This window comes from Gadus chalcogrammus, chromosome 10 (assembly GCF_026213295.1).
Source record: "Gadus chalcogrammus isolate NIFS_2021 chromosome 10, NIFS_Gcha_1.0, whole genome shotgun sequence".
Taxonomy (NCBI): Eukaryota; Metazoa; Chordata; class Actinopteri; order Gadiformes; family Gadidae; genus Gadus; species Gadus chalcogrammus.
The window spans coordinates 21,463,149-21,489,311 of NC_079421.1; the positions used below are offsets into that span (position 1 = coordinate 21,463,149).

Below are 26,163 nucleotides of genomic sequence, written 5' to 3' on the forward strand. Positions count from 1 at the left end.
AGCATCTGCTCAGTGAGGACGCTAATGTAAAAAACAGAAAATAAACCTGGTATCTCCGACATGTTTTCACTGCCAATGTGCTGCAATCCGTTTCACTCTTTGCTGGTTGACCCTTGCCTATAAGTATAGTAGTTAGGTTCCGTGTTATCAGGGCAATCTGAACCATAAGGGGGAAGTTAGAGACGGCAGAGAAGCAAACACAGCTCCAGTGTTTGCCTCATCTCATTGGTTTCCATGAAACGGCCTTGACTCTATCTGCAGAGGTGTCAACTATTTAAGTTACAAATAACTTGAATGTTTCTGTTCTCCTTTAGGTCACAAAGGTCTATATTCCATGAGATTGTCTCTTTTATTTTAAATTAATTGGAGAAAGCATGAGGTTGAAAATGTCTATGCGTCCTTCTGGGTGTTCACAGCTCTCAGGGCCTCGTGCTCTGGGGCTGAGCGTACACACACTCGTCCACATTGGTCTCCAGCGTCCCCCTGGGGCCTGGTGCCTCCCTGACCGACTGGAGCACAGAGACGTCTGCGTAGGTTACATCTTCCACTTCTGTGGTGGAAGAGCGGCACGAATGGAGAGGAAGAGCAAATGAGGAAATGAGAGAACAGAACGCCATCCAAGAATAATTACTGTTATTATAGAAGTACCGCCTTCCGAATGTCCTCCTAGACTCTGGTCTGCGTTACATTCCATTCCAGTGTTCGACCGTAACATTGGTGCGACATTATACTGTACATTATACTGTACATTATACTGTACAATGTACAGTGTACATCGTCAAGGACGCAGCAATGGGGATTCATACCTACTGAGGTTTTGTGTTTTTATGTGCAGTAGGCTCCCAATGCTACTATCAGGAGCAGAGCCATCGCTGACAGGGAACCATTATAGGGACGAGTCCTGTGACAAAGAAAAGTATGACACAGTGAACAATGATAATCACACATATTCATTAATAAATATGAATATATTGTGGAGGTCCGGGCGGAGCTCAGCTCCCCCTATGGGCTGATGAGGGACAGTGCAGGCGGGCAGGTAGAATGCAGTTGGTGAAAGTGACTGACAATCATTATCATCACCATCAGCTGCTGCGGTCCAGGGAGTAGTAGGAGAATTTATTTGAGAATTTTAACATGAATTCATAATTTCTTTCCTCATTTCTTTCTACTAATAATTATTGAATCTTAGAAGACGTACTGTATCACAGTACTGTTTACTGTCTTCATCCTAATAAGGTATTGGATTGGCCCTTTTAGTTCAGTTGTGGTGGGTATAAATTTTGCTCAGCGGACGCACAACTTCCACATTTGCGATGACGTGTGTCTCATATAGGCTGGGTTGTGTGTTCCTGTGAACAGACTCCAGTCCTGGACTCCACTGAGACCACACTGAGGTCGAGATGCTCATCATGGGGGCTGTGCTGCTGTTACTAATTGGTGTGGCTGATGGTGAGATCTTTATGGCATTATTACTGTTTTGAATATTTATGCATTTTATGTTAATGATTCAGCTATAGTTTTGTGGTTATTGGTTTGAACACAAGGAGTTGCTTAGCTTTTCAACATTATCAGGGTTGAACCAATTTCGTTTTATCGTATGTTAATTCTGGATAAATTTGGGTCCTACAAAATCCTTAGGAACCCTATTGTAATCGTGGTATTATTTTTTTCCTGACAAAATAGGCCATATCTGCGGAACTCGTAAAGGGACATGGGATAAGAAAAAAAAATTAACGTTTCTCGTTCGCACAAGAAAGTATCTCGTTAGTACGAGAAAGTATCTGGTGCGAACGTGAAAATAGGTTGTGCGCACGAGAAAGTATCTCATGAGCGTGTGTGTGTGTGTGTGTGTGTGTGTGTGTGTGTGTGTGTGTGTGTGTGTGTGTGTGTGTGTGTGTGTGTGTGTGTGTGTGTGTGTGTGGCGAGCGTGTGTGGAGCGAGCGTTTAGTGAAGAAATAAACAAGTCCAGTTGTGTGTAAGAATAAAGCAAGGGCCTTATATTGCATAGGGTCGAACGTAACCTATGTCCCGACCAACTTTGGGAAAGAAAGGATTGTTTATACCAATATTTTGATTTATTATTTAATACAACGAAAAGAGAGCGCAAGAGAGTATACCTGCTCCAATAGTGCGAGATAAAAATAAAGCGCATTCATTTGAATGATTTCAGCTTGTGTGTAATTTATCGCGGGTACGGGCACACATAAGCTAAAATCATTCCAATTAATGTTTTGTTTTTTTATCTCGCACTATTGGAGCACGCATAGCATACTCTCTTACCTCCAACTACGAGATGGTTAGTGTTACACCTTTCCTGCTGTCGGCTCCCAGACCGAGGAGCACAGGGGAGACGCTCCCTCCAGGGCCGATGCTCTCTCAGGGGCAACACCCTTCACTTTGACCAGCAGTGGGCCTGCTTATCAGGGGCGGAGCCAGACTTTGTGTACATCCGGGGCTTAGCCCTGAGGGGGGTCCTGGGGTCCTCCCCCAAAAAATTATTTTGAATCTCTAAGATGCGATTCCCTGCATACTAGTCCATTTTAGGGTGACCTGTTGGACATTGGCAAACCCTAAATCCCTTTTAATTCATAGCCTACATTTTCAGTTGCAGGGCATGCTCAAGACAATACAATTTAATGTAAAAAACAAAACAATAACCACTCAACTATTTACTTCTAAAAAAAAATATGTAAACTACATTCCAGAGATGGATTGTTTGTTTGCTTTTTTGTATTTTAGAAGTGGTATGCCCACTGTGCTAAGCCAAAATAGGCCAATGATGTATGTATGTACACACCTCCACAACACGTTTAAACAGCTCTAACATTGCATTCAAAACACGTCGGCTCAGCTGTATGAATATCAAGCTGTTGAATATGGTGATTAAGAGGAGATTCCATAGTATACCCATGCCAAATTTAAAGTCTATTTCTGGAAAAACAACAAAAAAACATTTGTTTGAAGTTCTGCCTTCTGAACCACGGCCTCTCTACAATGCAGGCTGGGCCTTAAAGCGGTACACACGTAATTTCGCAAACATCTGCTTGACAGTGGATTATGACACAGTGTGCTTTACATGGTTGGTTTTAGTTTATAAGGCATACCCATGCCATATTACCATACCGACCAAGCTCACCATTACTCCAAGAACGGAAGACTTCTATTTCTCAAAATATACTCTAATCTGCCCTTGTCAGTCATACGGTCATGCGGTCAGTCCTACCGTGAAACTGTTGGTCATACAGTCATACGGTCATACATTAGGACTCTGTCATGTTTGCTTTCAACTATATTAAATGTTCTTAGGATGGTTATCCTCTTAATTGAACCAACCAGGTCGTCTCGATCCTTCAGGTTTGATTGGATTGCTGGTAACAATTGTAATACAATTAAAGTAAACCAAGTAAGTTAACCTCAGTGGGCAAAAATATATATTGAGAACTATGTAGATGTCACAGTGTATGATTTCGGAAAACATCCATGAACTACTATATTTCCCACTGAGTCACAATTGTGCTTCTTTATTCAGCGATCAGATGTCAGGATCCAAGTGACCCTAATTTGAAAGAGCAGCTCCCAAATCAATGGATGGGTGATTATGCGCAATACCGGTGCAGAGAAGGCTTCACCCCAACTGATCGTCGGGCTACATGTACGGAAAACGGATGGTCACCAAAACCACTCTGTGAAGGTATTTTCATTGGATTGGATTTTTATTGATAGGTGCATAATTAGTTATACGTGGTTTCTTGTATTTTCTACATTGTTGTTAACCTACAGTCAATGTAGAGTTTATAGAATTCTAAAGATACTATGTTACACAGGCTCTGTATTCTGCAGACCACTCGTTGTTGTTGTTGTGTCAGGCTGTGAATGTGCGTGCATGCTCTGCTTAGGCTGAATCGCAAAAGCGTCAAGACAAATCTGATCGGCCAATGCACATTGAAGATAAATAAAAATAAATAAAAAATTACTACAATGATCCCTCTCTTCATCTCATCCCCCAAACATGCCATACAAAATGTTGTGGAACAGATAAATAACGCCTATGAATAGGCGTCAGTTAACACCTATTCAGGAGGCAAATATTACGTGTGTGAGAGTCTGTACTGTGGTTGATTGTTGGTTAAAGCAGCCTCACCTGGCCCAAGTCACACAGATTGGACTCTGGGGCAGTTGAGGCTGCACAACTGTTGGTCATTGAGTAATCAATGCACTACAAAAAGAAGGTGTTTTTATAATCCAAAGTGACAATTAAGGCTCAGTACAACCAAAGCAATCACAATTAGAGGACTACACAATTGCCAAGAGTGCAGAGTTTATGGAAGTTTAAAGCTCAGTTTCATTGTATTCTATTAAAGCCATTCAGCATAGTTTATCCCAGTGCAAAATCATCAGCCGTTAACATGAGTAGCCCAGGCAGGATTTCAGTGTTTTGTTTTTCTTCTTTTTTACCTTGTTTGTCTTTCAGTTTGTTGCATAATAAATAGATGAGGAAATTAATGATTGGTTTTGGGTTAACATCGTGTGGGCCCTTTTTGTTTTGTTTTTCAGTGATCCCCCCATGCAATTTACCAACAGTAGAGAATGCAGACATTATTGAAAAGATACAGGAGGTCTACAATCATGGAGCCGCAGTCACCTACGCATGCCGTACCAATTACAGAATGAAAGGAGAGAGAACAATTAGATGCCAAAGTGGTCAATGGAGTCCAAGAACTCCTATTTGCATCGGTAAGTGTTTTTTTCTAATGGCATTGCACACAAATCTAAAATTTCTTGAACTGCGACAACTAAGGTGGTACCGGTGACCCGCGGCCGTGGACGTTTGCATCGCGGATTCGCTGCCTTTTCAGATCCATTATTTCTAATTGATTTGATTCAGGTGATATCTGATTATCATTTCTGCCTTACATTGTTATTATGATCTTAAAATACAACTATCATCCAAGTGGTCTTCAAGTGATTAGAGGAGGACTCATGCTAAGTAACTATGCCTTTAAAGATCACTTATTATAATGTTGTATTTATTTTTATGTACGGGGCGCTTTCAGGGGTTGAGTGGACCTACACCTCGCCATGAATTGCACCCAAGTCCATAACAGAGCTCTATGTACCCCTTAAGTACTCATAGTAGTCCCACGGTCACACAGTCGGACCCCGTCATGGTTGCTTGCAACTATAATTACCTTTGAAACCTTCTCTTACTGACTATCCAGGATATGTAAACACTGAGTTCAGCTGCAAAATGGTGCCCAGACACTAGATTATCAAACACAATTTGGCCAAAATAACTTGCTGTAACTTGAAGAAGTGAAGTTTATAAAAGTAAAACACGCCACAGAGTGATATGGTTTAGAATGCCAGAATCAGCGGAGTCTCAGCTGATATATCATTTGCGTATATCAAGGATTAGCAACAATATATATGATTGTAATGTGCATGTGCACAGCTATGAAATACATACCTCATGTTGCTGCGTGCTTCTTATTTAGATTGACGTTGGAATTGTCCATTGGTTAGCTAACAATGGTTGTGATAGACTTAAACTGAAGTATCTAATCTTTCCCAATTTTAAGACCATAAGTGGCTGCAGTTTAGCCTGTCTAATCCAGGGCTTTGTCAGGCACAGACATCAATATGAGGGCTATTGAATGCTGTGTAATGACAATATTAATTTGTTATCCTACGTTTTGATTTTCAGGAGTGACATGTCAACTGCCGCAACTGAATGGAAACACTTATCTTGGTGTAATTAAAGAAAGATTTTTACCAGGAGAAACCGTTAGGGTGAAATGCAACCAAGGCCACTGGTTTTCCAACGGTGATCGACGAACCCAGAAAACAATTACTTGTACAGGAAGTGGGGAATGGCATACAGCCATTCCCCACAACATTATTTTCAGGCATCAATTAGTTGTAGATGTATACATTTTCTTAGGATGGATTACCTTGTTTGTCTTTCAGTTTGTTGCATCATCAATAGATGAGGAATTTAATGTTTGGTTTTGGGTTAACATCGTGTGTGCCCTTTTTTTTTGTTTTTCAGTGATCCCTCCATGCAATTCACCGACAACAGTAGAGAATGCAGTTATTATTGGAAAGAAACAGGTCTACAATCATGGAGCCACAGTAAACTACGCATGCCGTACCAATTACAGAATGGAAGGAGAGAGAACAATTAGATGCCAAAATGGTCAATGGAGTCCAAGAACTCCTACTTGCATCGGTAAGTGTTTTTTTCTAATGCCATTGCACACAAATCTCGGATTTCTTGCACTGTGACAACTAAGGTGGTACCGGTGACCTGGGACCGTTGACGTTTGCATCGCGGATTCGCTGTTTTTCAGAACCATTATTTCAAATTGATTTGATTCAGGTGATATCTGATTATCATTTCTGCTTACATTGTTATTATGCTCTTAAAATACAACAATCATCCAAGTGATCTTCAAGTGATTAGAGGAGGACTCATGCTAAGTAACTATGCCTTTAAAGATCACTTATTATAATGTTGTATTTGTTTTTATGTACGGGGCGCTTTCAGGGGTTGAGTGGATCTACACCTCGCCATGAATTGCACCCAAGTCCATAACAGAGCTCTATGTACCCCTTAAGTACTCATAGTAGTCCCACGGTCACACAGTCGGACCCCGTCATGGTTGCTTGCAACTATAATTACCTTTGAAACCTTCTCTTACTGACTATCCAGGATATGTAAACACTGAGTTCAGCTGCAAAATGGTGCCCAGACACTAGATTATCAAACACAATTTGGACCAAAATAACTTGAGGTAACTTGAAGAAGTGAAGTTTATAAAAGTAAAACACGCCACAGAGTGATATGGTTTAGAATGCCAGAATCAGCGGAGTCTCAGCTGATATATCATTTGCGTATATCAAGGATTAGCAACAATATACGTATATGATTGTAATGTGCATGTGCACAGTTATGAAATACATACCTCATGTTGCTGCATGCTTCTTATTTAGCTTGACGTTGGAATCGCCCATTGGTTAGCTAACAACGGTTGTGATAGACTAAAACTAAAGTATCTAATCTTTCCCAATTTTAAGACCATAAGTGGCCGCAGTGTAGCCTGTCTAATCCAGGGCTTTGTCAGGCACAGACATCAATATGAGGGCTATTGACTGCTGTGTAATGGCAACATTAATATGTTGTCCTACTTTTTGATTTACAGAAGTGACATGTCGACTGCCGCAACTGAACGGAAACACTTATCTTGATGTAAATAAAGACCGATATGTACCAGGAGAAACCGTTTTGGTGAAATGCAACCGAGACCGCTGTTTCTCCTACGATGATCAGCGAACCCAGAAAACAATTACTTGTACAGGAAGTGGGGAATGGGATTCAGCTGCAATATGCCAAGGTAGGCAACATTATTTTCGGGCATCAATTAGTTGTAGATGTCTAAATGTTCTTAGGATTGTTACCCTCATAAGTGAACCAACCAGGTCGTCTCGATCCTTCAGGTTTGATTGGATTGGTGTGCTTTTTTAACAATTGAAATAAACCTAATAAGTTTACGTAAGTGCGCAGAAATCTATATATTGAGAACTATGTAGATGTCACAGTGTATGATTTTGGAAAACAATCATGAACTACTATAAGTTCCACTGAGTCACAATTGTGCTTCTTTATCAGAGATCAGATGTCAGGATCCCAATGACCCTCATTTGAAAGAACAGCTTGAAAGTCGATGGATGGATGGTTATGCACCATACCGGTGCAAAGAAGGCTTCAAGCCAACTCATGGTGGTCGGGCTAGATGCACGGAAAACGGATGGACACCAAACCCACTCTGTCAAGGTATTTTACAGAGTGGGTTTGTCAAAGACCCACTGTCTTTGACAGTGGGTTTTGACACAGTATGCTTTAGAAACATGTTTGGTGATTGTTTTGATATGTTAACTTCCGGTAAACCAGTTTTTAAGTCATACCAATGCCACTTTTTTCATATTTTGTTATATGTGGTTTCTTTCATTTTCTACATTGTTGTTAACTTACAGTCAATGTAGACTTGATAGAATTCTAAAGATACTGTGTTACACAGGCACTGTATTCTGCAGACCACTATAGAACTTGTTTGTCGTGAGTGTGCGTTCATGCTCTGCTTAGGCTGAATCACAAAAGCGTCAAGACAAATCTGATCGGCCAATACACATTGAAGATAAATGAAAAAGTTTTAAAATTACTGAAATGATCCCTCACTTCATCCCGTCCCCCAAACATGACATACAAAATATTGTGGAACAGATAAATAATGCCTATAAATAGACGTCAGTTAACGCCTATTCAGCGGGCAAATACTACGTGTGTGAGTGTCTGTACTGTGGTTGATTGTTGGTTAAAGCAGCCTCACCTGGCCCAAGTCACACAGATTAATCTCTGGGGCAGGTTGAGGCTGCACACCTGTTGGTCATTGAGTAATCAATGCACTAAAAAAAGGAGATCTGTTTTTTAATTCCAAAGTCAATTAAGGCCACGTTTATACGTAGCAGGGTATTTATAGAAACCTCCCCCCCTCCGTCTTCAAAAATAACATTGTGCACACAGAATCGATTTCAAAAAAGTTGTCGTTTACATCAAAACGCATAAATACGCCGTTCCCATGCAAGTGAACGGAGCGTTCCACGGCATCGAGAAGACCCGTGTAATAAAGGCCTATAATATTTCTGTTTATGGCATAGATTTCTCCTCAGATTAGGCCAATAAACCGATGAAAAAATTAAATAAAAAAATCGTCGATCATAGGCCCGGCCCGAGGATAGTGGTGGGAAATATTGGCTCGGGCAGAGAATCTAAACTCTAGTAGGGAGAAGGATAAAGCCATGCAAGCCAATCAGAATCCTCAGAATCAACAACCACGAATAACACGTCTTAAAGCGTCTTCCTGTAACAAACAAACTGTAAACATCGGGCGCTCATATGACGTGAAGCATTTCCTGGCGCATAATGTGACGCTTCAGAACCTAAAACCCCGTTTCTCCCCGTTGCCACGACAACACATAACCGGCGTTTTCAGAAATCTCCACTTTGGCCGGAGTTTTTAGAAATGATCGTTTTCTGTGACAAAAACGGCGTTTTCGTGTAAATGAGAGGCCAAATCGCATGGAAATATCAGCGTTTTCCCTTCGTGTAAACGGGGCCTAAGGCTCAGTACAACCGAAGCAATCACATTTAGATGTCTACACATTTGCCAAGAGTGCAGAGTTTATGGAAGTTTAAAGCTCAGTTTCATTGTATTCTATTAAAGCCATTCAGCATAGTTTAGCCCAGTGCAAAATCATCAACCGTTAACATGAGGCAGGATTTCAGTGTTTTGTTTTTCTTGTTTTTCCTTTTTTTTTACCTTGTTCATCTTTCAGTTTGTTGCATCATCAATCGATGAGGAAATGAATGCTTGCTTTTGCGTTAACATCGTGTGTGCCCTTTTTGTTTTGTTTTTCAGTAGCCCGATGCTATTTACCGACAACAGTAGCGAATTCAGATATTATTGGAGACAAACGGGAGGTCTACAATCATGGAGCCGCAGTCACCTACGCATGCCATACCAATTACAGAATGGAAGGAGAGAGAACAATTAGATGCCAAAGTGGTCAATGGAGTCCAAGAACTCCTACTTGCATCGGTAAGTGTTTTTTTCTAATGGCATTGCACACAAATCTAGGATTTCTTGCACTGTGACAACTTAGGTCGTAGCGGTGACCCGGGACCGTGGACGTTAGCATCACAGATTCGCTCTCTTTTTCAGAACCGTTATTTCAAATTGATTTGATTCGGGTGATATCTGATTATCATTTATGCCTACATTGTTATTATGCTCTTAAAATGCAACAATCATCCAAGTGATCTTCAAGTGATTAGAGGAGGACTCATGCTTAGTACTAAAGGTACGGCCACACCAACCGCGTTAAGGCCTTCACACACCGGCGCCGCAGCGGCGCGTAAAAAAGTCTGCCCCCATTATTCCGGGTGTACTAGCCCACACCGGCGCCGACTAGCTGCGCGGCAGCGTTCCGCGCCACGCCGCCCAACTACTCTTCGAGCCAATGTTCTATTCCCGAGCGTCGCCGCCCCTGAAAAAGCGCTTTTTAAAAGCTGGTTTGTACATCCCGGGTCCCGTAGGCACCTCCATATCTACCCCTCACCACTGGATGTCGCCCTCTTTCGTTTGTGAGAAACAATTACGAGAACGCATTGAGAAGACCCGTGTAATATTCCATAATTATTCAATTCGATATATATATTTTTTTTTTACAAGTGGTGGGTACAAAATGAATCTTGACGAAATCTGGTGGGGAAGCGTCCCCCGCGTAATCGATGCCTATGAGACTTAAGACCCACCGCATGCCAGCCATGGACCTATAAAGATCGCAGCATACTCTATGCGCGGGATACGTTCCTTTCTGGAGAAGTGAAAAGGGCGTCCTACTGAACGGAGGTGGGTATCCTACATTATCTTAAATGAAATGACCTTGGTTCAAGTGTATTCCCTCCAAAGTATTGCATTAACATGCCGCAAATGTCCTTCAATGTATTTTAATGGTCGCCATAACATAAGTTCAGAAATGTCTTGGATGCTGCGCCGCCTGTGTGAAGTTGCCCAAAAAAAGATTTAAAAAATAGTATGAATCCCCCCCCGATCGCCCAAATGATTCGAAAATAGGTTTTAAGTGCTGGTTTGAACCAGTAAGATGACAATTTGCTACGCGATCACCAGATAAATAGGCTGGTGGTACTCATGCTTGTCCATTGAGCACATTTGCGGCATGTTAATGCAATACTTTGGGGGGAATTCACTCACTTGAACTAAGTTATTTCATTTAAAATAATGTAGGATACCCACCTCCGTTCAGTAGGACGCCCTCTTCACTTCCTCAGAAAGGAACGTATCCCGCGTAAAGAGTATGCTGCGATGTTTATAGGTCCATGGCTGGCACGCAGTGGGTCCCAGTGTAATTTGAGAAATGCATCCCTGCCGGCGACTTTCATTGGATTAGGAAATTATGGGCAGAACTATTTTGTCCCGCCCACGGATGCTCTGGCATCTACGGATACAAATACTTTTGCTACACATTTACCACCTAGACGTGTTGCAAAACTACCTTCAAAAAAACCCACGGCTGAGACTTGCAGGAGCAGATTCGAGCAGTTATAACGATGGATTTGTGTTCGCTCATTAAAATGCTGAATCAACATAGCGTTCTTTATAATTTTATTTGTGAGGAAATTGTTCACAGACGTGCAACTTCTGATGCATTAGTTCAAATTTGGGTTTACGAATGCACAGCTTTTGGGCAGGTTCTCAGATTATGAAACACGGGTGTGCGAATGTGTTTTGCACCAACTGCGCTGCAATGATTGTAGCAAAATGATTTGTGCACCTGTAACACAGATTTACGTACTCGTAGACCCTATTTGTGTTTACAATGGTAGAAAAAATATTTACGACTTCAAATATACTGTTACACATTTGTGACTTTAGAGCACACGTGCAAAATAAATATATACGACTTAGAATTTACTGTGACTTTAGTGTACGCATTCAAATTCTGCAGTTACAGGTGCTAATGACTTTTGCTACAATAATACCTTTGGATCAACGCGTGTATCACTGATAGTCCTATGCACACGCACTGACAGCGGATTGCCCGCTCCTCCTCTCAACGCGCCTACAAAGGAAAACCTGAAGCAGCGGGATATTTGGCACAGTGAAGACGGTCTGCGACATCTGGAATATACCAATGTTTAGACTGATATACTGTGCTCAAACACACCTGCCCAAAATTATTGTTGACTCAGAAAAGATAATGTTAGCCTTACGAAACCAACCTGAGTTTTCAACATTTGTTGGGTTAAACCAATTTATTTTTTATCGTATGTTAATTCTGGATAAATTGAGTAAATTTATTGTTCAATATCATTAATCATTATTCTGCCTTTGCTTTGTGATTTCCCCACAATGTAAATTCACCTTTGTTATTGCAAAACATAAAAATATGACCACATATTATAGAGTATTCGGGGTAGGGTAGGGTATTTTCATGACAATCATATGGATATTATGTCAATCAAATCCAAAATTTAATGAAATATTAAATGTTTTAACCTTTAATGTATATGAGTATAATGTGCCTCTCTGCAATGGCACCCATTGTATTCAAAATGTCCACTCCTTTATAGTAATGGTAATAAGAGAGTTCTTACAGCAATAGTGAGAGGTGGTCTGTGTATCTCAGTGAGATAGATCTCCTGTATTGTTTTATTCTCTTCTGTAAACCTCCAGGTGTGAAGACCTTCTGCGACGCCACACAGCCACACATCACGACCCAGTGCTTTGGCTCTCTGGGAGGAACCGTGGAGCTCCTGCTGCCTAAGACCTCACAAGATGATATCTACAAACTGAAGAAAAACAATGTTACTGTTAACAACCGCAGTGAGACAACAGACAGGAGATATTCATTTATTGTCAGTACTGGAATATTTACTATAAAGGACGTCAACATGAAAGACACTGGTGAATACTCAATGGAAGTACATGATGCAGCTGGGATGCAAGTAGCATACACAAAATGTTATTTAACCATTGAAGGTGAGGAACTATATCTTATATCTTAGGAATGGAAAGCAGACTATTTATATATGCATACATGATATCAATATGTGTTCATAAATGTTTGTCCTCTGTGCCATAGTTGTCTTTGTGACAGGGCTCACCCCGTTCATCGTTCGTCCTCTGACGGTGGTGCTGCTGCTCCTAGCAGCATTGGGAGTCTACTGGGCCCTAAAGAAGAAGAAAACCTCCAGACCTCGAGGTACCAAGTGTCTCTTTGGGTCAACTGTTCAACACAAGCTTTACTTGCCGTGCTGCTTTCTCATTTTCTAATGTTCTGTTTGTTCAGACATCGCGCTGTCCTCCATGGCAGTAGATGATGATGTGCCGTACGTTAACGTCTCCGGGACAACCGGGAGGGCAGGGGGGGAGTGAGGTGGAGTACGGGGCGGTCAGGGTGGCTCCAGGCCCCAGGCGGACGCTGGAGACCAATGTGGACGAGTGTGTGTACGCTCAGCCCCGGAGGACGAGGCCCTGAGAGCTGTGAACACCCAGAAGGACGCGTAGACAGCGCTTTAGCCAGAGGGCCAGCAGCCTGTTGACCTTTGACCTGCCAGGGACACTTCTCTCTCTGAATCTGATAATGGCAAGATCATTTATTTTTATGAATTAACTTTTTCCTCTGTTGTTGTTGTTGTCCATACTTGTAGCTCGCTATTAGAAATATCCTGTTATACTATTATGCACATTTAACTTTTGCATTATTATACCTATTATGTATATCATACTATTCTGCATGCTTAACTTTGCTGTTTATTTAGCATGTTAGCCTTTTAATGAAATAAAATAACCAGCTATTTATCAACTGCTTCTTGGCAAATAATCATATAATAATATAATATTTTTTGGTTGTAATTAAAACATTTAAATAAAACAAATTTTCACATAATGACCATGAATTCTTGGGACCTGTAAAACGAAGCATTACTTTACCTGATATCTGCGTAGGGCACGTACCAGTACTGAGCTACATGCTTTACTCCAGATGCAGTTACTATGTTTAGCCTCTGGGGGGCAGTATTGCCTGATTATGTAGACCTTAATCGGGAGCAGCTTTTAATTACCTTATAGGCAGGGGCAGGGCCATCCAATTTTTTAATACTTGTATAATCTTGTTTTTATACTGTATTTCAATGTTACTCATCGCGCCAATCCTCCATGACCATGGTTGAGTGGTTAAAGTAAAACACATTGTCCGTACATAGGTTTGTAAATTTATTTTATCACTCGATTATTTACCCTTTTTACTTTTGTGATTGACAGCAATAGCAAAGCAAATTATGATAAATAAAAGAGAAAATAAACACAAATATATTATACAAACATAAATAAATAAAATGTACCATAGCCTACCATTTTTTAGAATTATTTAAGAATCAATAATTCAACATGACTAATTGTAATGAACCACACAAATCAGCATTGTTACATTTTTCAAACACAATCTAAACAAGTTTAATTGAAACAAAACATCACTGTTACTTTAACGTGAAACAACAGAACGTACATTAAATAACGTACACAACAAAACGTAGGCTACACAACACAACATACACAACGTAGCGAAGATTAAATAACATACACAACGTTACAAACATTAAACAACGTACACAACGTAACGTACACAATGTAACATAGCCAGGCCTACGCAACGTAATGTTGCATCCAGATATTCACGTTTGCCTTTCGCAATGAATTCCATGACAACAGAAATTTAACTTGCGAGATCAGCGGTGCGTGCAGAATCGGCGAACGTAGCGACGATTTTTGGACAACGTTCTAAACGTTTGTTCTAAACTGTAAAACAACTGTGAACAAACAAATGGCGACAAGAAAGGCCATTTTATTAGCTGCAGCCTCCGTAATAATTGACGAGATTACAGAAGGTCTATATTGTCGATCTCGTATAAAGTAGGCTGTAGACAAGAAGCCCTACCTCCCTATTAATATGACTCTGGTAAGAATCAGACTGAGTCACTTTAGAGGACAGTCTTTGCTAACTGAAGGTTAAACCTTGATGTCTCTGATGTAGGCTACTGTCAATGTGAAGCAATCTGTGTGAAGCATTCTTTCCTGGTGGGAAGTGCTGAGTAGTTCTTCAAGGAAAGGGTTCAAATCCGGGATTGCTTTTAACTCACTTTATTGTTAAAGTAGGGATGTTTGTTTCGGTATGGTAATTATGACTATGGAGCATAAGGAGGGGTGTTGAACACGTGTGAGAGATATAACTTTAGCTACTTCGAGCCACGGGCAAAGGCCCATGACTCTCTGCGGGGTCTCGGTGAAAATCTCTGGCGCTCTCCACTTCGAATCCCCTGCTAGGGGACGTCAAGTGGGCGTGGCCTATGCAGTGGGCGTGGCCGGGGTGACGTAATGGCTCCGCCACTCCGCCCGTCTTGTGTGCTAAAGTAGTTATTGCAGGGTAATACAGCTTGTGTTTTTGAATCTGCTTCCTAGAGGCTATGTGGAGGCAGTTCAGGTTCTTAAAATACGTAACAGAAGTTAGATTGGGAAGTTAGAGACGGCAGAGAAGCAAAAACCACTCACGTTTTTGCCTCATTTCATTGGTCCCCATGAAATGCCCAATACTCAATCTGCAGAGGTTGTCAGCACTTGAACCATTTGCGTCACAAATAATGATAATGTTTTTATTCTCTTTTAGGTCAAGAAGGTACATTATATACAAATTTGTCTCATTTTTTTAACAGTTTGTACATCATAACAATTATTAATGTGAGGTTTTATATTGTTCCCTACTAAAAGCAATAATTATCAGTTCTTATATTTCAAGCTTTTCCCTTTTACTTGGAAAATTAATCTGGACTAGAATAAATCGAGTTGAGAAAATGTAGGCCTACCAGTAGCCAGTGCTATTTTTCTAAAAATATATTTATGCATTCATCAATATATATTTTACCTGCAAATTAGTAAGAGCAGCACAGCCCCCATGTTGAGCATCTCGACCTCAGTGTGGTCTCAGAGGAGTCCAGGACTTGAGTCTGTTCACAGGAACACACAACCCAGCCTATATGAGACCCACATGTCATCGCAAAAGTGGAAGTGGTGCAACCGTTGAGCAAACATTATCCTCACCACAACTGCAATAAAGGGCCAATACCTTACTAGGAAACACAGTTCTGTTAAACAGTACTGTGTTACTGGGCTTCTTCTAAGATGCAATTATTATTAATACAAAGACATTTGTAATGGGGAAGTAGAGAGAGTGGACCCAAATGCTTGACGAAGAGAGACGCTGACACAGAGGGTCAATAATTAGGGAGATTACTGAGGGCAACAAATAAGGCGGGGAACGGGGCAAGGGGCTTCATGGAGGAGGGCAGTCTGACAGGAGAGGGTTCATCAACAGGAGGGCAGTCTGACAGGGGAGGGTTCAGCAACAGGAGGGCAGTCTGACAGGGGAGGGTTCATCAACAGGAGGGCAGTCTGACAGGAGAGGGTTCATCAACAGGAGGGCAGTCTGACAGGAGAGGGTTCATCAACAGGAGGGCAGTCTGACAGGAGAGGGTTCATCAACAGGAGGGCAGTCTGACAGGGGAGGGTTCAGCAACAGGAGGGCAGTCTGACAGGAGAGGGTTCATCAACAGGAGGGCAGTCTGACAGGGGAGGGTTCATCAACAGGAGGGCAGTCTGACAGGAGAGGGTTCATCAACAGGAGGGCAGTCTGACAGGAGAGGGTTCATCAACAGGAGGGCAGTCTGACAGGAGAGGGTTCATCAACAGGAGGGCAGTCTGACAGGAGAGGGTTCATCAACAGGAGGGCAGTCAGACAGGGGAGGGTTCATCAACAGGAGGGCAGTCTGACAGGAGAGGGTTCATCAACAGGAGGGCAGTCTGACAGGAGAGGGTTCATCAACAGGAGGGCAGTCTGACAGGCGAGGGTTCATCAGCAGGAGGGCAGTCTGACAGGCGAGGGTTCGACACATCCTTTGGCAGTGCGGAGGTCATGGTGTTGGACTCCCAGCCCAATGGTTCAGGGTTCAAATTCCACTGCAAGATGCCTTCCTACTTATGAATGATAATTTACATCACTATAGATAAAAGCATCTGCTAAATGAGTACGCTAATGTAAAAAACAGAAAATAAACCTGTATCTCCGTCATGTTTTCACTGCCAATGTGCTGCAATGTGATTCATTCATTGCTGGTTGACCCTTGCCTATAAGTCTAGTCTTGTGTTATCAGGGCAATCTGAGCCATAAGGGGGAAGTTAGAGACGGCAGAGAACCGGTTGGTTCCCATGAAACGGCCTTGACTCTATCTGCAGAGGTGCCAACTGTTAAAGTTAGAAATTACCTAAATGTTTCTGTTCTCTTTTAGTTTACAAAGGTCTATATTCTATGAGATTGTCTCTTTTATTTTCAATTTTGTATGTTTATTGGAGAAAGTATGTAACTATGTAATAGATGAGCGTCTGTGTGTGGGGGGGATGTAAGGTATTTACATACGTCAATTTGCATAGTTTTGCAAAAGAATAATGTAATAGTTGATGCAGAATGCACATGCAGAATAGTATAATATATATACTAGTTATATAATATAATAGTTACACATGCAGAATAATATTAAGTAAATACTAGTTATAATAATGGTATGCAGAACAGTGCTTTCAGGACTCAAGCTACCATAATTATATGCTGGTATCAGTTTTTAAGCAACATTTTAGGGAGTATGGACAAGAACAAGAGAGGAAGAAGCAAATAATATTAATAATAAAATAAAAAATACAAACATTCTCAAAACAGGAGTTTAACGAAATGGCCTTCAGATGCAAAAAAAAAAAAAAAAATGTTAAATGTTTCAACCTTCAATATATATGAGTACATTGATGCTCTTTAATGGCACCCATTGTATTCAAAATGTCCACCCCTCTTATAGTAATGGTAATAAGAGAGTTCTTACAGTAATAGTGAGAGGAGGTCTGTGTATCTCAGTGAGATATATCTCCTGTATTGTCTTATTCTCCTCTGTAAACCTCCAGGTGTGGAGACCTTCTGCGACGCCACACAGCCACACATCACGACCCAGTGCTTTGGCTCTCTGGGAGGAACCTCTTCTCATGGGACCAATGAGATGAGGCAAACACTTCAGCTGTTTTTGCTTCTCTGCCGTCTCTAACTTCCCCCTTATGGCTCAGACTACCCTGATAACACAAACCCTAACAACTAGACTGAAGAGCTAGGGAGCACCTGCAAAGAACGAAACATTGACAGTACAACAGAGACATCAAGGTTTAACCTAGTCATTTAGTAAACACTGTCCTCTAAAGTGACTGAGTCTGATTCTTTTTCCCGAGTCATATTAATAAGTAGGGAGGTAAGGCTTCTGGCAGTGGCGTTTGGACCCTGAACCATTGGGCTGGGACTCCAACACCCTGCCCTCCTCACTGTCTTACCAAAGCTTTTATGACGGTAGACTTCAATTTAACTTTTGTTCCAAACCATTCATCTGATTACTGAGAACAAATTTAAATGACAGAAGGAAACATTCCACAAACTCAGTCGTATTTATTGGGAGAATTTTTACATGAATGCATAATTGATATCCTAATTTCTTTGTATTAATAATTATTGATTTTAGGGATTATGAGATTATTATGGGATCTTAAAAGATGCCCAGTAACACAGATCTGTTAACTGTCTTCATCCTAATAAGGTATTGGCCCTTTTAGTTTAGTTGGGTGAGCATACATTTTGTTCAGCGGTTGCTCAACTTCCACTTTTGCGATGACAGGTGGGTCTCAGATAGGCTGGGTTGTGTGTTCCTGTGAACAGACTCAAGTCCTGGACTCCACTGAGACCACACTGAGGTCGAGATGCTCAACATGGGGGCTGTGCTGCTGTTACTAATTGGTGTGGCTGAAGGTGAGATCTTTATGGCATTATTACTGTTTTAAATCTTAATGTATTTTATGTAAATTAGTCAGCCATAGTTTTGTGGTTATTGGTTTAAACATAAGTATTTGCTTTTCAAAAATGCTTGGGTTACACCAAAATCTCTCTCATTGTAAGTTAGTTCTGGATAAAAATTCACTTATTGTTGAATATCATTCATCATTACTCTGCCATTTGCTTTGTGTCTTCCCCACAAGATGACTTCACCTTTGTTGTTGCAAAACACAACAGTATTATCACATATTATCAGGAGTATTCTGGATAGGGAATTTCATTTATGTGACAATCATATGGAAATTATGGAAATCAAATAAAATTTTTAATTAATTTTAAAGTTTAGTGTAGTTTTAAAGAGTTTGTGCGCTCGCCTTTGGAGCGCCCAACCTCTAGTAGTAATTAAACCCATGGCATTAATGTGAAAAAAAAAAAGAACGGACGATAATGTAAAAAATCGCTGAGCGCATAATATAATAACAATTAGCCTTTAAGGTTACAACGTACAACATTTGTTCACCACAAATGACTCTTAAAAGCAATGCCAACATTTAAAGATCCCATGGCATGAAATTGTCAATTAATGAGGTTTTCTAACATTAATATGAGTTCCCCTAGCCTACTTATGGTCCCCCAGTAGCTAGAAATGGCGTTAGCTGTAAAACGAGCAGTAGGTATCCTGCTCTGCCCTCGAAAAAAACAAAGCTCATACAGGCCGATTAGGAATTTTCCCCAACTGTCAACCCGTCATACGGGTCCATTTTACCTCCCCTTCTCTGCTTTGCCCGCCCAGAGAATTTGGCCCGCCAAGGAGACAATGAGCTACGACTGTTGTACACTTCTTTGTTATTTGGATAACCATTCCACTGTTGGTGTTATGGCGCATATCAAGTTGGGTTCTCTGACGTCTCTGATATTTCCACAACGAGACTCGTAGTGGGGGTTTACCTCAGACATGGTTGAGAAGGAACTGGGGGTAAAAGGAACTTTGGCTTTGACTCCCTGAAGTACATGAACCGCGAGGCACCACCGCTGTGAGGCACCACCGCCGCTAGGCCCGCTGCCCGCTTCCGAGGCGGTGGTGCCTCGTCAACCGGCAGCAGAGCTCCGGTGGGAGACAATCGCGGGCAACAATCCTTTTCTCCTCCATGTCTCGTTTCAGTCTACTTCAGATTGATGCCGTGATAATATATTTTATATAATATCGATATCTATGTATAATAAGATATTATTTAGATATAGAGCTCCAGGACTCCCGCCAGAGCACCCTGAGTGTTCTAGAATATTTACAGAACACGGCCAAAGGCTGTGTGCGCCTCGCCATTGCGAAACATCCACGGTAAAGAGAGTGCATGGTACCCTGGCCAAAAGCTACTCAGGGCCACACCCCCACCCTCCTCCTTGACCCGCCTCTCTCCTCCTCATTTGCTTTAAAGCTACAGACACCGAAACGACGCGTTTGGGGAAAGCTCAATGTGCGACTGGCTCGTAGTGGCTGTAATTCTGCACCACGGCTGAATTTCGGTAACGTCTTCAAATACTGTGTTAGGGGCCCACTAATACCTATATTAAAGCATCCATAAAGTAGCATGCCATGCAGAAGCGTCATCAACACGCCCACTGAAGTGGTGTGAGAAATACTGACTTTGTACTCCTCATTCACATATGAGGAGTAGGCCTACCCAATGCTTCCCGCTCCCTCAGATCCTCTTCCTCCGCGTACACCTGTCCGTCCCCTCTGCCCGTCTCACCACCATGGGGCCACAGAGCATTCAGCCGCTCTGCTCCCCGTCTCTGGAATGCATTACCACCCGAACTCAGAAACATCAATTAATTTCCACTTTTCAAATCACATCTCAAAACTCATCTGTTCAAAACAGCCTATCCCACTTGATGCCAATTACTATGTCTGTGTTATTACAATTTCTTTCTTTCTTTCTTTCTTTCTTTTTAATTGTGTTCCCTTCAAATTACTTTTGTGTACCTCTGTCCGGTGTCCTTGAGGGCAGAGAAAGGCGCCTTTAAATAAAATTAATTGTTATTATTATAAGGTACAGTAATTTACATTTCCTATGGAGATAAAAATACCTCAGGGGTAGTTTTGTTCAGGAGATTGTGTGTGTGTGCGGTGTGTGTATGCAGTGTGTGTTTGCCTTTCCGTGTATGTTTGTGCGCATGTGCATGTGTGTGCGGTGTATGTATGCAGTGTGCATATGCGTGCTTGCGGTGTACGTGTGCGTTTGCGCGTGCTGTGTGTGTGTGTGAGCTGCAGGATGCTTGGCACATGCGCACATGACTAACTTGAGTAACTGGTGCGACAGGCCTGCTATTATAGTAGTAAGATATCAAATGTTCAACCTTCAACATGAGTATAATGTTCCACTCTCCAATGGCACCCATTGTATTAAAAATGTCCATCCCTCTTATAGTAATGGTAATAAGAGAGTTCTTACAGTAATAGTGAGAGGTGGTCTGTGTATCTCAGTGACATATATCTCCTGTATTGTTTTACTCTCTCCTCTGTAAACCTCCAGGTGTGAAGACCTTCTGCGACGCCACACAGCCACACATCACGACCCAGTGCTTTGGCTCTCTGGGAGGAACTGTGGAGGTCCTGCTGCCTACTCACTCCCCACATGAGCATTCCTACACACTGAAGAAAGAATATTCTGTGATTTGTTGCAACAGCAGAACGACAGTAAACATTCGATATTCATTTAATGACAGTACTGGAATATTTACTATAAAGGACATCGACTGGTCAGACAATGGTACATACTCAATGGAAATACGTAATGCTGCTGGAATGATAGTAGCATATACAACATGTTATTTAACCATTCAAGGTGAGCAACTATATCTTATTTCAGTAGCCTTAGTTATTGGTAACCACGGTTACAGATGATAGGAAAACAACCGGTTTTAGCTGCTTTTTCCCTCTCATCATCATTCAGGATTCATTAAGGTCATTCAGGATCATTTAGACATTAACCTCTGACTTCATAGCTCTTAAAGAAAGACTGCTTGCTCTCAGGCTTCATGCTAACATGATCGGTAATGTCACATTATACTGTACTTCATGAATGTTTTAAGGCCTTTTCTAGGTACTCTTTAAACAATCACTCTGCCCATATGTTATCGTTGCTTTCAACATTTTGTATAACATTTTGTATAAGGTTTCTGTTCAGTCAACTGTGAGACTCACCTCCTCTGTACAATCATTCTGAGTTGGGCGAGGTGGGGCTGCTTAAACCGTCCATCCTCTCACACTCCACATACCGGTACTAGTCTATTCCATCACATGATTATTGACATTAACTGGAATATAACAAACCAAAGTCCTTCAGTATGTGATTCCCTTAACTCTCATGTTGACATAGCTTTCAGCCAGCCGATAAACTGCAACAGCACAATAGAATCCCTGATATTAGTTATGGATTTTGGTTTAGGTGGGCAACCCAACGCTATTCGGTGTCTGTCCACCCCTATGAAACCTTTCTGGGGAGGAGTTGAATAACCTCTGACTAACTTTTTATTTTCTTAGTCCCAGACCGCATCCCGTTCATCGTTCGTCCTCTGACGGTGGTACTGCTGCTCCTAGCAGCATTGGGAGTCTACTGGGCCCTAAAGAAGAAGAAAACCTCAAGACCTCGAGGTACCAAGTGTCTCTTTGGGTCAACTGTTAAACACAAGCTTTACTTCCCGTGCGGTTTTCTCATTTTCAAATGTTCTGTTTGTTCAGACATCGCGCTGTCCTCCATGGCGGTAGATGATGATGTTCTGTACGGTAACGTCTCCGGGGCGACCGGAAGGGCAGGGGGGGAGTGAGGGAGTATGGGGCGGTCAGGGTGGCTCCAGGCCCCAGGCGGACGCTGGAGACCAATGTGGACGAGTGTGTGGACGCTCAGCCCCGGAGGACGAGGCCCTGAGAGCTGTCAACACCCAGAAGGACGCGTAGATAGCTTGATCCGTAAAAGCAATATTCTGCATTCGTAACTCCTAACATATTATAACTGCTATGTATTTTATACTATTCTGCATGTGTAATGTTATTTCATTATAACTAGTATTTTACACTATTCTGCGTGAGTCACTTGTTTGGATGCATATCTGTATGAAATAAACTATTTTTGAAAGGCTGGCTGGTATTTTATCTTTTGTGTTCTACATACATTCTTAAGTTTAGAGCCATGCAAATTGATGCACATAGGCCTAGACACAATACACACACACCTACACACACAATTTAAATGCACTCGTATTTAAGGTCCCATGGCATGCTATAGCATCTGTTAGCAGGCCCCTAATACAAGAATTTCAGCCTTGGTGCAGAATTACAGCCATTACGAGCCAGGCCCACAATGAGCTCTCCACAAACGTGCCGTTTTTTAGAGGCAGGTCAAGGTGCATGGTGGGGGCGTGGCCCTGAGCAGCTTGCGGCCACGGTACCATGTGCCTGCATTTGGATGTATCAGAATGGCGAGGCGCACGCAGCTTTTGGCCGTGTTCTGTAAAAATTCTAGAACACTCCGGTTGCACCGGTGGGAGTCCTGGAGCTATGTATCTAAATAATATCATATTATACATAGATATCTATGCCTCGGGCTCGCGGTGCTGGTGCCTCGGCAGTGGTGCCTCAGCAGCGGGCAACGGGGCTCCGGCGGGAGACAATCCCTTTCTCCTCCATGTCGTGGTTCATGTACTTCAGGGAGTCGAAGCCAAAGTTATTTTCCCCCCAATTTCTTCTCAACCAGGGCTGAGACCTTGGCATTTTTTCTCCCTGAATATAGAGCAAAGATAATGTATTTGAACATCTGATACGTTGTATTCTCACATGTAATATTACATATATTTGCAGTTAAAATATACATTGATGAATATATAAATATATTTGGAGAAAATAAGCACTGGCAACTGGTAGGCCAACTTTTTTTCAATTTGATTTATTCTAGTCCGGATTAATTTTTCAAGTAAAATGAAACAGCTTGAAAAAATAAGAAATGATAACTATTGCTTTTAAGAAGGGGAAAATATAAAACCTCACATTAATAATTGTTATGATGCCCAAGAGACAATCTTGTGCATAATGCACCTTCTTGACCTAAAAGAGATTAAAAACAGTCCATCATTTGTTACGCAAATGCTCAAATGCTGACACATCTGCAGATAGTCAAGGCCGTTTCATGACAACCAATGAAATGAGGCAAACACTTGAGCTGTATCAGCTGTATCCCCTTATGGCAGATTGCCCTGATAACACAAACAACTAGACAAGGGTCCACCAGTAAAGAATGAAACAGATCTCTTCACATTGACAGTACAACAGAGACATCAAGGTTTAACCTTCAGTTCAGTCATTTAGCAAAACAAACGTATCTTCAATGAATTAAACTACAACACCTTAGTTATTATTCGTGCGTGCATACCCCCCACTACTTACAAAGTATATGTTCAAACAAAGATAATTGATTTTGCGGAGACGCAACGGCGTCACTCGCGCACGCCCCGCACCATATAGCTGTCCCCAGTCGGGCGCGCGCTTCCTGGAAGCCGCAGGGATCGCACAGCTGACAACGGCGGTGAGCAGTTCTCCTTTTTACCACTCAATATGCAAACCCGCCCACAATCGCATAATTCAACAAACCCTAAACAATATGCAGACAATATGCAGAAACGTGATTACTTGTGATTACTCTTGCCTGAATGCCCCGGTGCGGCCTCAATACGGACGCGTGAGGACGCGCCAATAGCTGCGTCATCACAGACTCCAACACCCTTCCATCCTCACTGTTTTACCAAAGCTTTTATAACGGTAGACTTCAATTTAGCTTTTTTTCCAAACCATTCATCACTTAAAATTTAAACGATACAAGAGAACATTTCACAAAGCCATTATTCATAATTTCTTTCCCATTTTCTTTCTATTAATAATTATAAGATTATGGGATCTTTGAAGATGCCCAGTATCACAGGGCCGTTTAACCTTTTCATCCTAAGGTATTTAACCTTTTAGTTCAGTTGGGGTGAGTATGAAGTTTGCTCAGTTGCACAACTTCCCCTTCTGCGATGATGTGGGTCTTATATAGGCTGGGTTGTGTGTTCCCATGAACAGGCTCAAGATAGTTATCGTTTTGTGGTTATTGGTTTAAGCATAATGGGCCCTATCTTACACCCAGCGCAATTGACTTTCTACTCCTGTATCGTTGCTAGTTTGCACCCGGTGCAAAGCTGATATCCCCCCGCAATTCAAAACCGTCAGAGCCATCAAATTGTGCAAAATGTATTAAACTGTAATCAGACAACCCAGTTATATGCTATAGACCCTAGGGTAGCTGTGATATATAGGCCAGAACGAATTACAAATATGTAAAACTTCAATGTTGAAAGTACAGACCGTCGTGATTCCCATTGAAACGTTTGGTGCGGTGAAAAGCCTTCAAAACGAGAGTATGATATCATGGTAGTATAGCCATTAATATGTTGTTTAAAATAAGAATAAATTTATTGTCAGTGCATTTTACAATGCAGCAAAATTATATTATTAGCTATTCCAGTAAGGTGCCTCATTAATCATAAACGAAATCCACACTTTATACATTGCAAACACACACAGATGTATATCACAGGTGACATCATTCATGTCAGCCCCTCTCTTATCATTCCTGTCAGCATCCATGAACATAAAAGCCACTTTAAGGCAGTAACCTTTAATGCTTCTTAGTGCAGTGCTCGTTTAATGCTGTGTCATTCGTTGTCATTGTAGATAGACATGTCTTCAGCAGTGTTCAGGCTGACCGAGTCGCAGCAGTCGGTCCTGCGGGCCTCTGATGCGGCGGTGGCCTTCACCGCCCCCCCACGGGGCCACGCGGGCCCCAGGCTACCGCCAGGGCTAAGAAGCCGGAGGGGGTGGAGAAGGAGGCCCGAGCCCGTGTCGTCTCCGGGGGCGTCTTCGTGACCCTGTGAACCCCGTGCTGGTGCTGGGCTGCCACAGCATCCAGCTGGGGGCAAGTACCAGGGTCAGACCACACTTGGTGAGATGTTTCTGGCAGCATGTCGGCCGGGGACCCCACATGTTTAGGGGCGCCCAGAGGAACAATCGAAACGCGAAGAAGGCAGCCGCCGAGGCGGGTGGCTGAGAGTAGTTCAGCCGAGGCTGGGGGGCGTCCCACCACAGCTTGAGGTCCGTGGTGAGCTTGAGGGACCCCCCGCTGTTCTGCCTGAACAGCGCCCGGCCGATCCACTCCTGCTCCTCCCTGGTGAGGGCTGTCCGCCAGCCCTCAGGCAACCGGGTCTGTGAGGATGAAGACAACACAGACAAACACACCGTGAGGAGGCCGAGTCGCTGCTACACGCAGTCCGACGGTTGTCTCCGCAGAGTCGTGTGTCTGTGAGTACAACGGGCGCGTGTCTGTACCTCAGCCCGAGCAGGAGTGGGCGGTGCCGGCTGCTCCACGTCGCCCGTCGTCGTCGTCTTCCTCCTCTTCTTGGGCTCCGGTGCCAGGGTAGCCTCCCCGCACGGCGTCTCCTCCCCGCACGGCGTCTCCTCCCCGCACGGCGTCTCCTCCCCGCACGGCGTCTCCTCCCCGCACGGCGTCTCCTCCCCGCACGGCGTCTCCT

General features: G+C 42.5%; 2 protein-coding genes across 7 annotated transcripts; both read left to right on the top strand.

The window, feature by feature from the left end:
• The first annotated feature begins 1,120 nt into the window (after window positions 1–1,120).
• On the top strand, window positions 1,121–25,501 carry LOC130390286 (uncharacterized). Its single transcript, XM_056600146.1, has 6 exons — window positions 1,121–1,236; window positions 18,433–18,522; window positions 21,081–21,392; window positions 22,091–22,201; window positions 22,289–22,359; window positions 25,310–25,501. Exons 2-6 carry the CDS (start codon window positions 18,474–18,476, stop codon window positions 25,499–25,501), a joined length of 735 nt encoding a protein of 244 aa, XP_056456121.1. The 5' UTR covers window positions 1,121–1,236; window positions 18,433–18,473.
• Window positions 1,325–13,274, top strand: LOC130390394 (complement factor H-related protein 5-like). Of its 6 annotated transcripts, XM_056600322.1 has the most exons (11): window positions 1,325–1,449; window positions 3,530–3,691; window positions 4,555–4,734; window positions 5,705–5,824; window positions 6,050–6,229; window positions 7,203–7,394; window positions 7,670–7,834; window positions 9,477–9,656; window positions 12,315–12,620; window positions 12,724–12,843; window positions 12,931–13,274. In XM_056600322.1, exons 1-11 carry the CDS (start codon window positions 1,401–1,403, stop codon window positions 13,014–13,016), a joined length of 1,740 nt encoding a protein of 579 aa, XP_056456297.1. In that variant the 5' UTR covers window positions 1,325–1,400; the 3' UTR covers window positions 13,017–13,274. The 6 variants fall into 6 exon arrangements, with proteins under 6 accessions (XP_056456297.1, XP_056456295.1, XP_056456296.1 ...); XM_056600320.1 differs by having other exon boundaries at window positions 5,705–6,229; XM_056600321.1 differs by having other exon boundaries at window positions 5,705–6,229; window positions 9,480–9,656.
• Window positions 25,502–26,163: the final 662 nt, after the last annotated feature.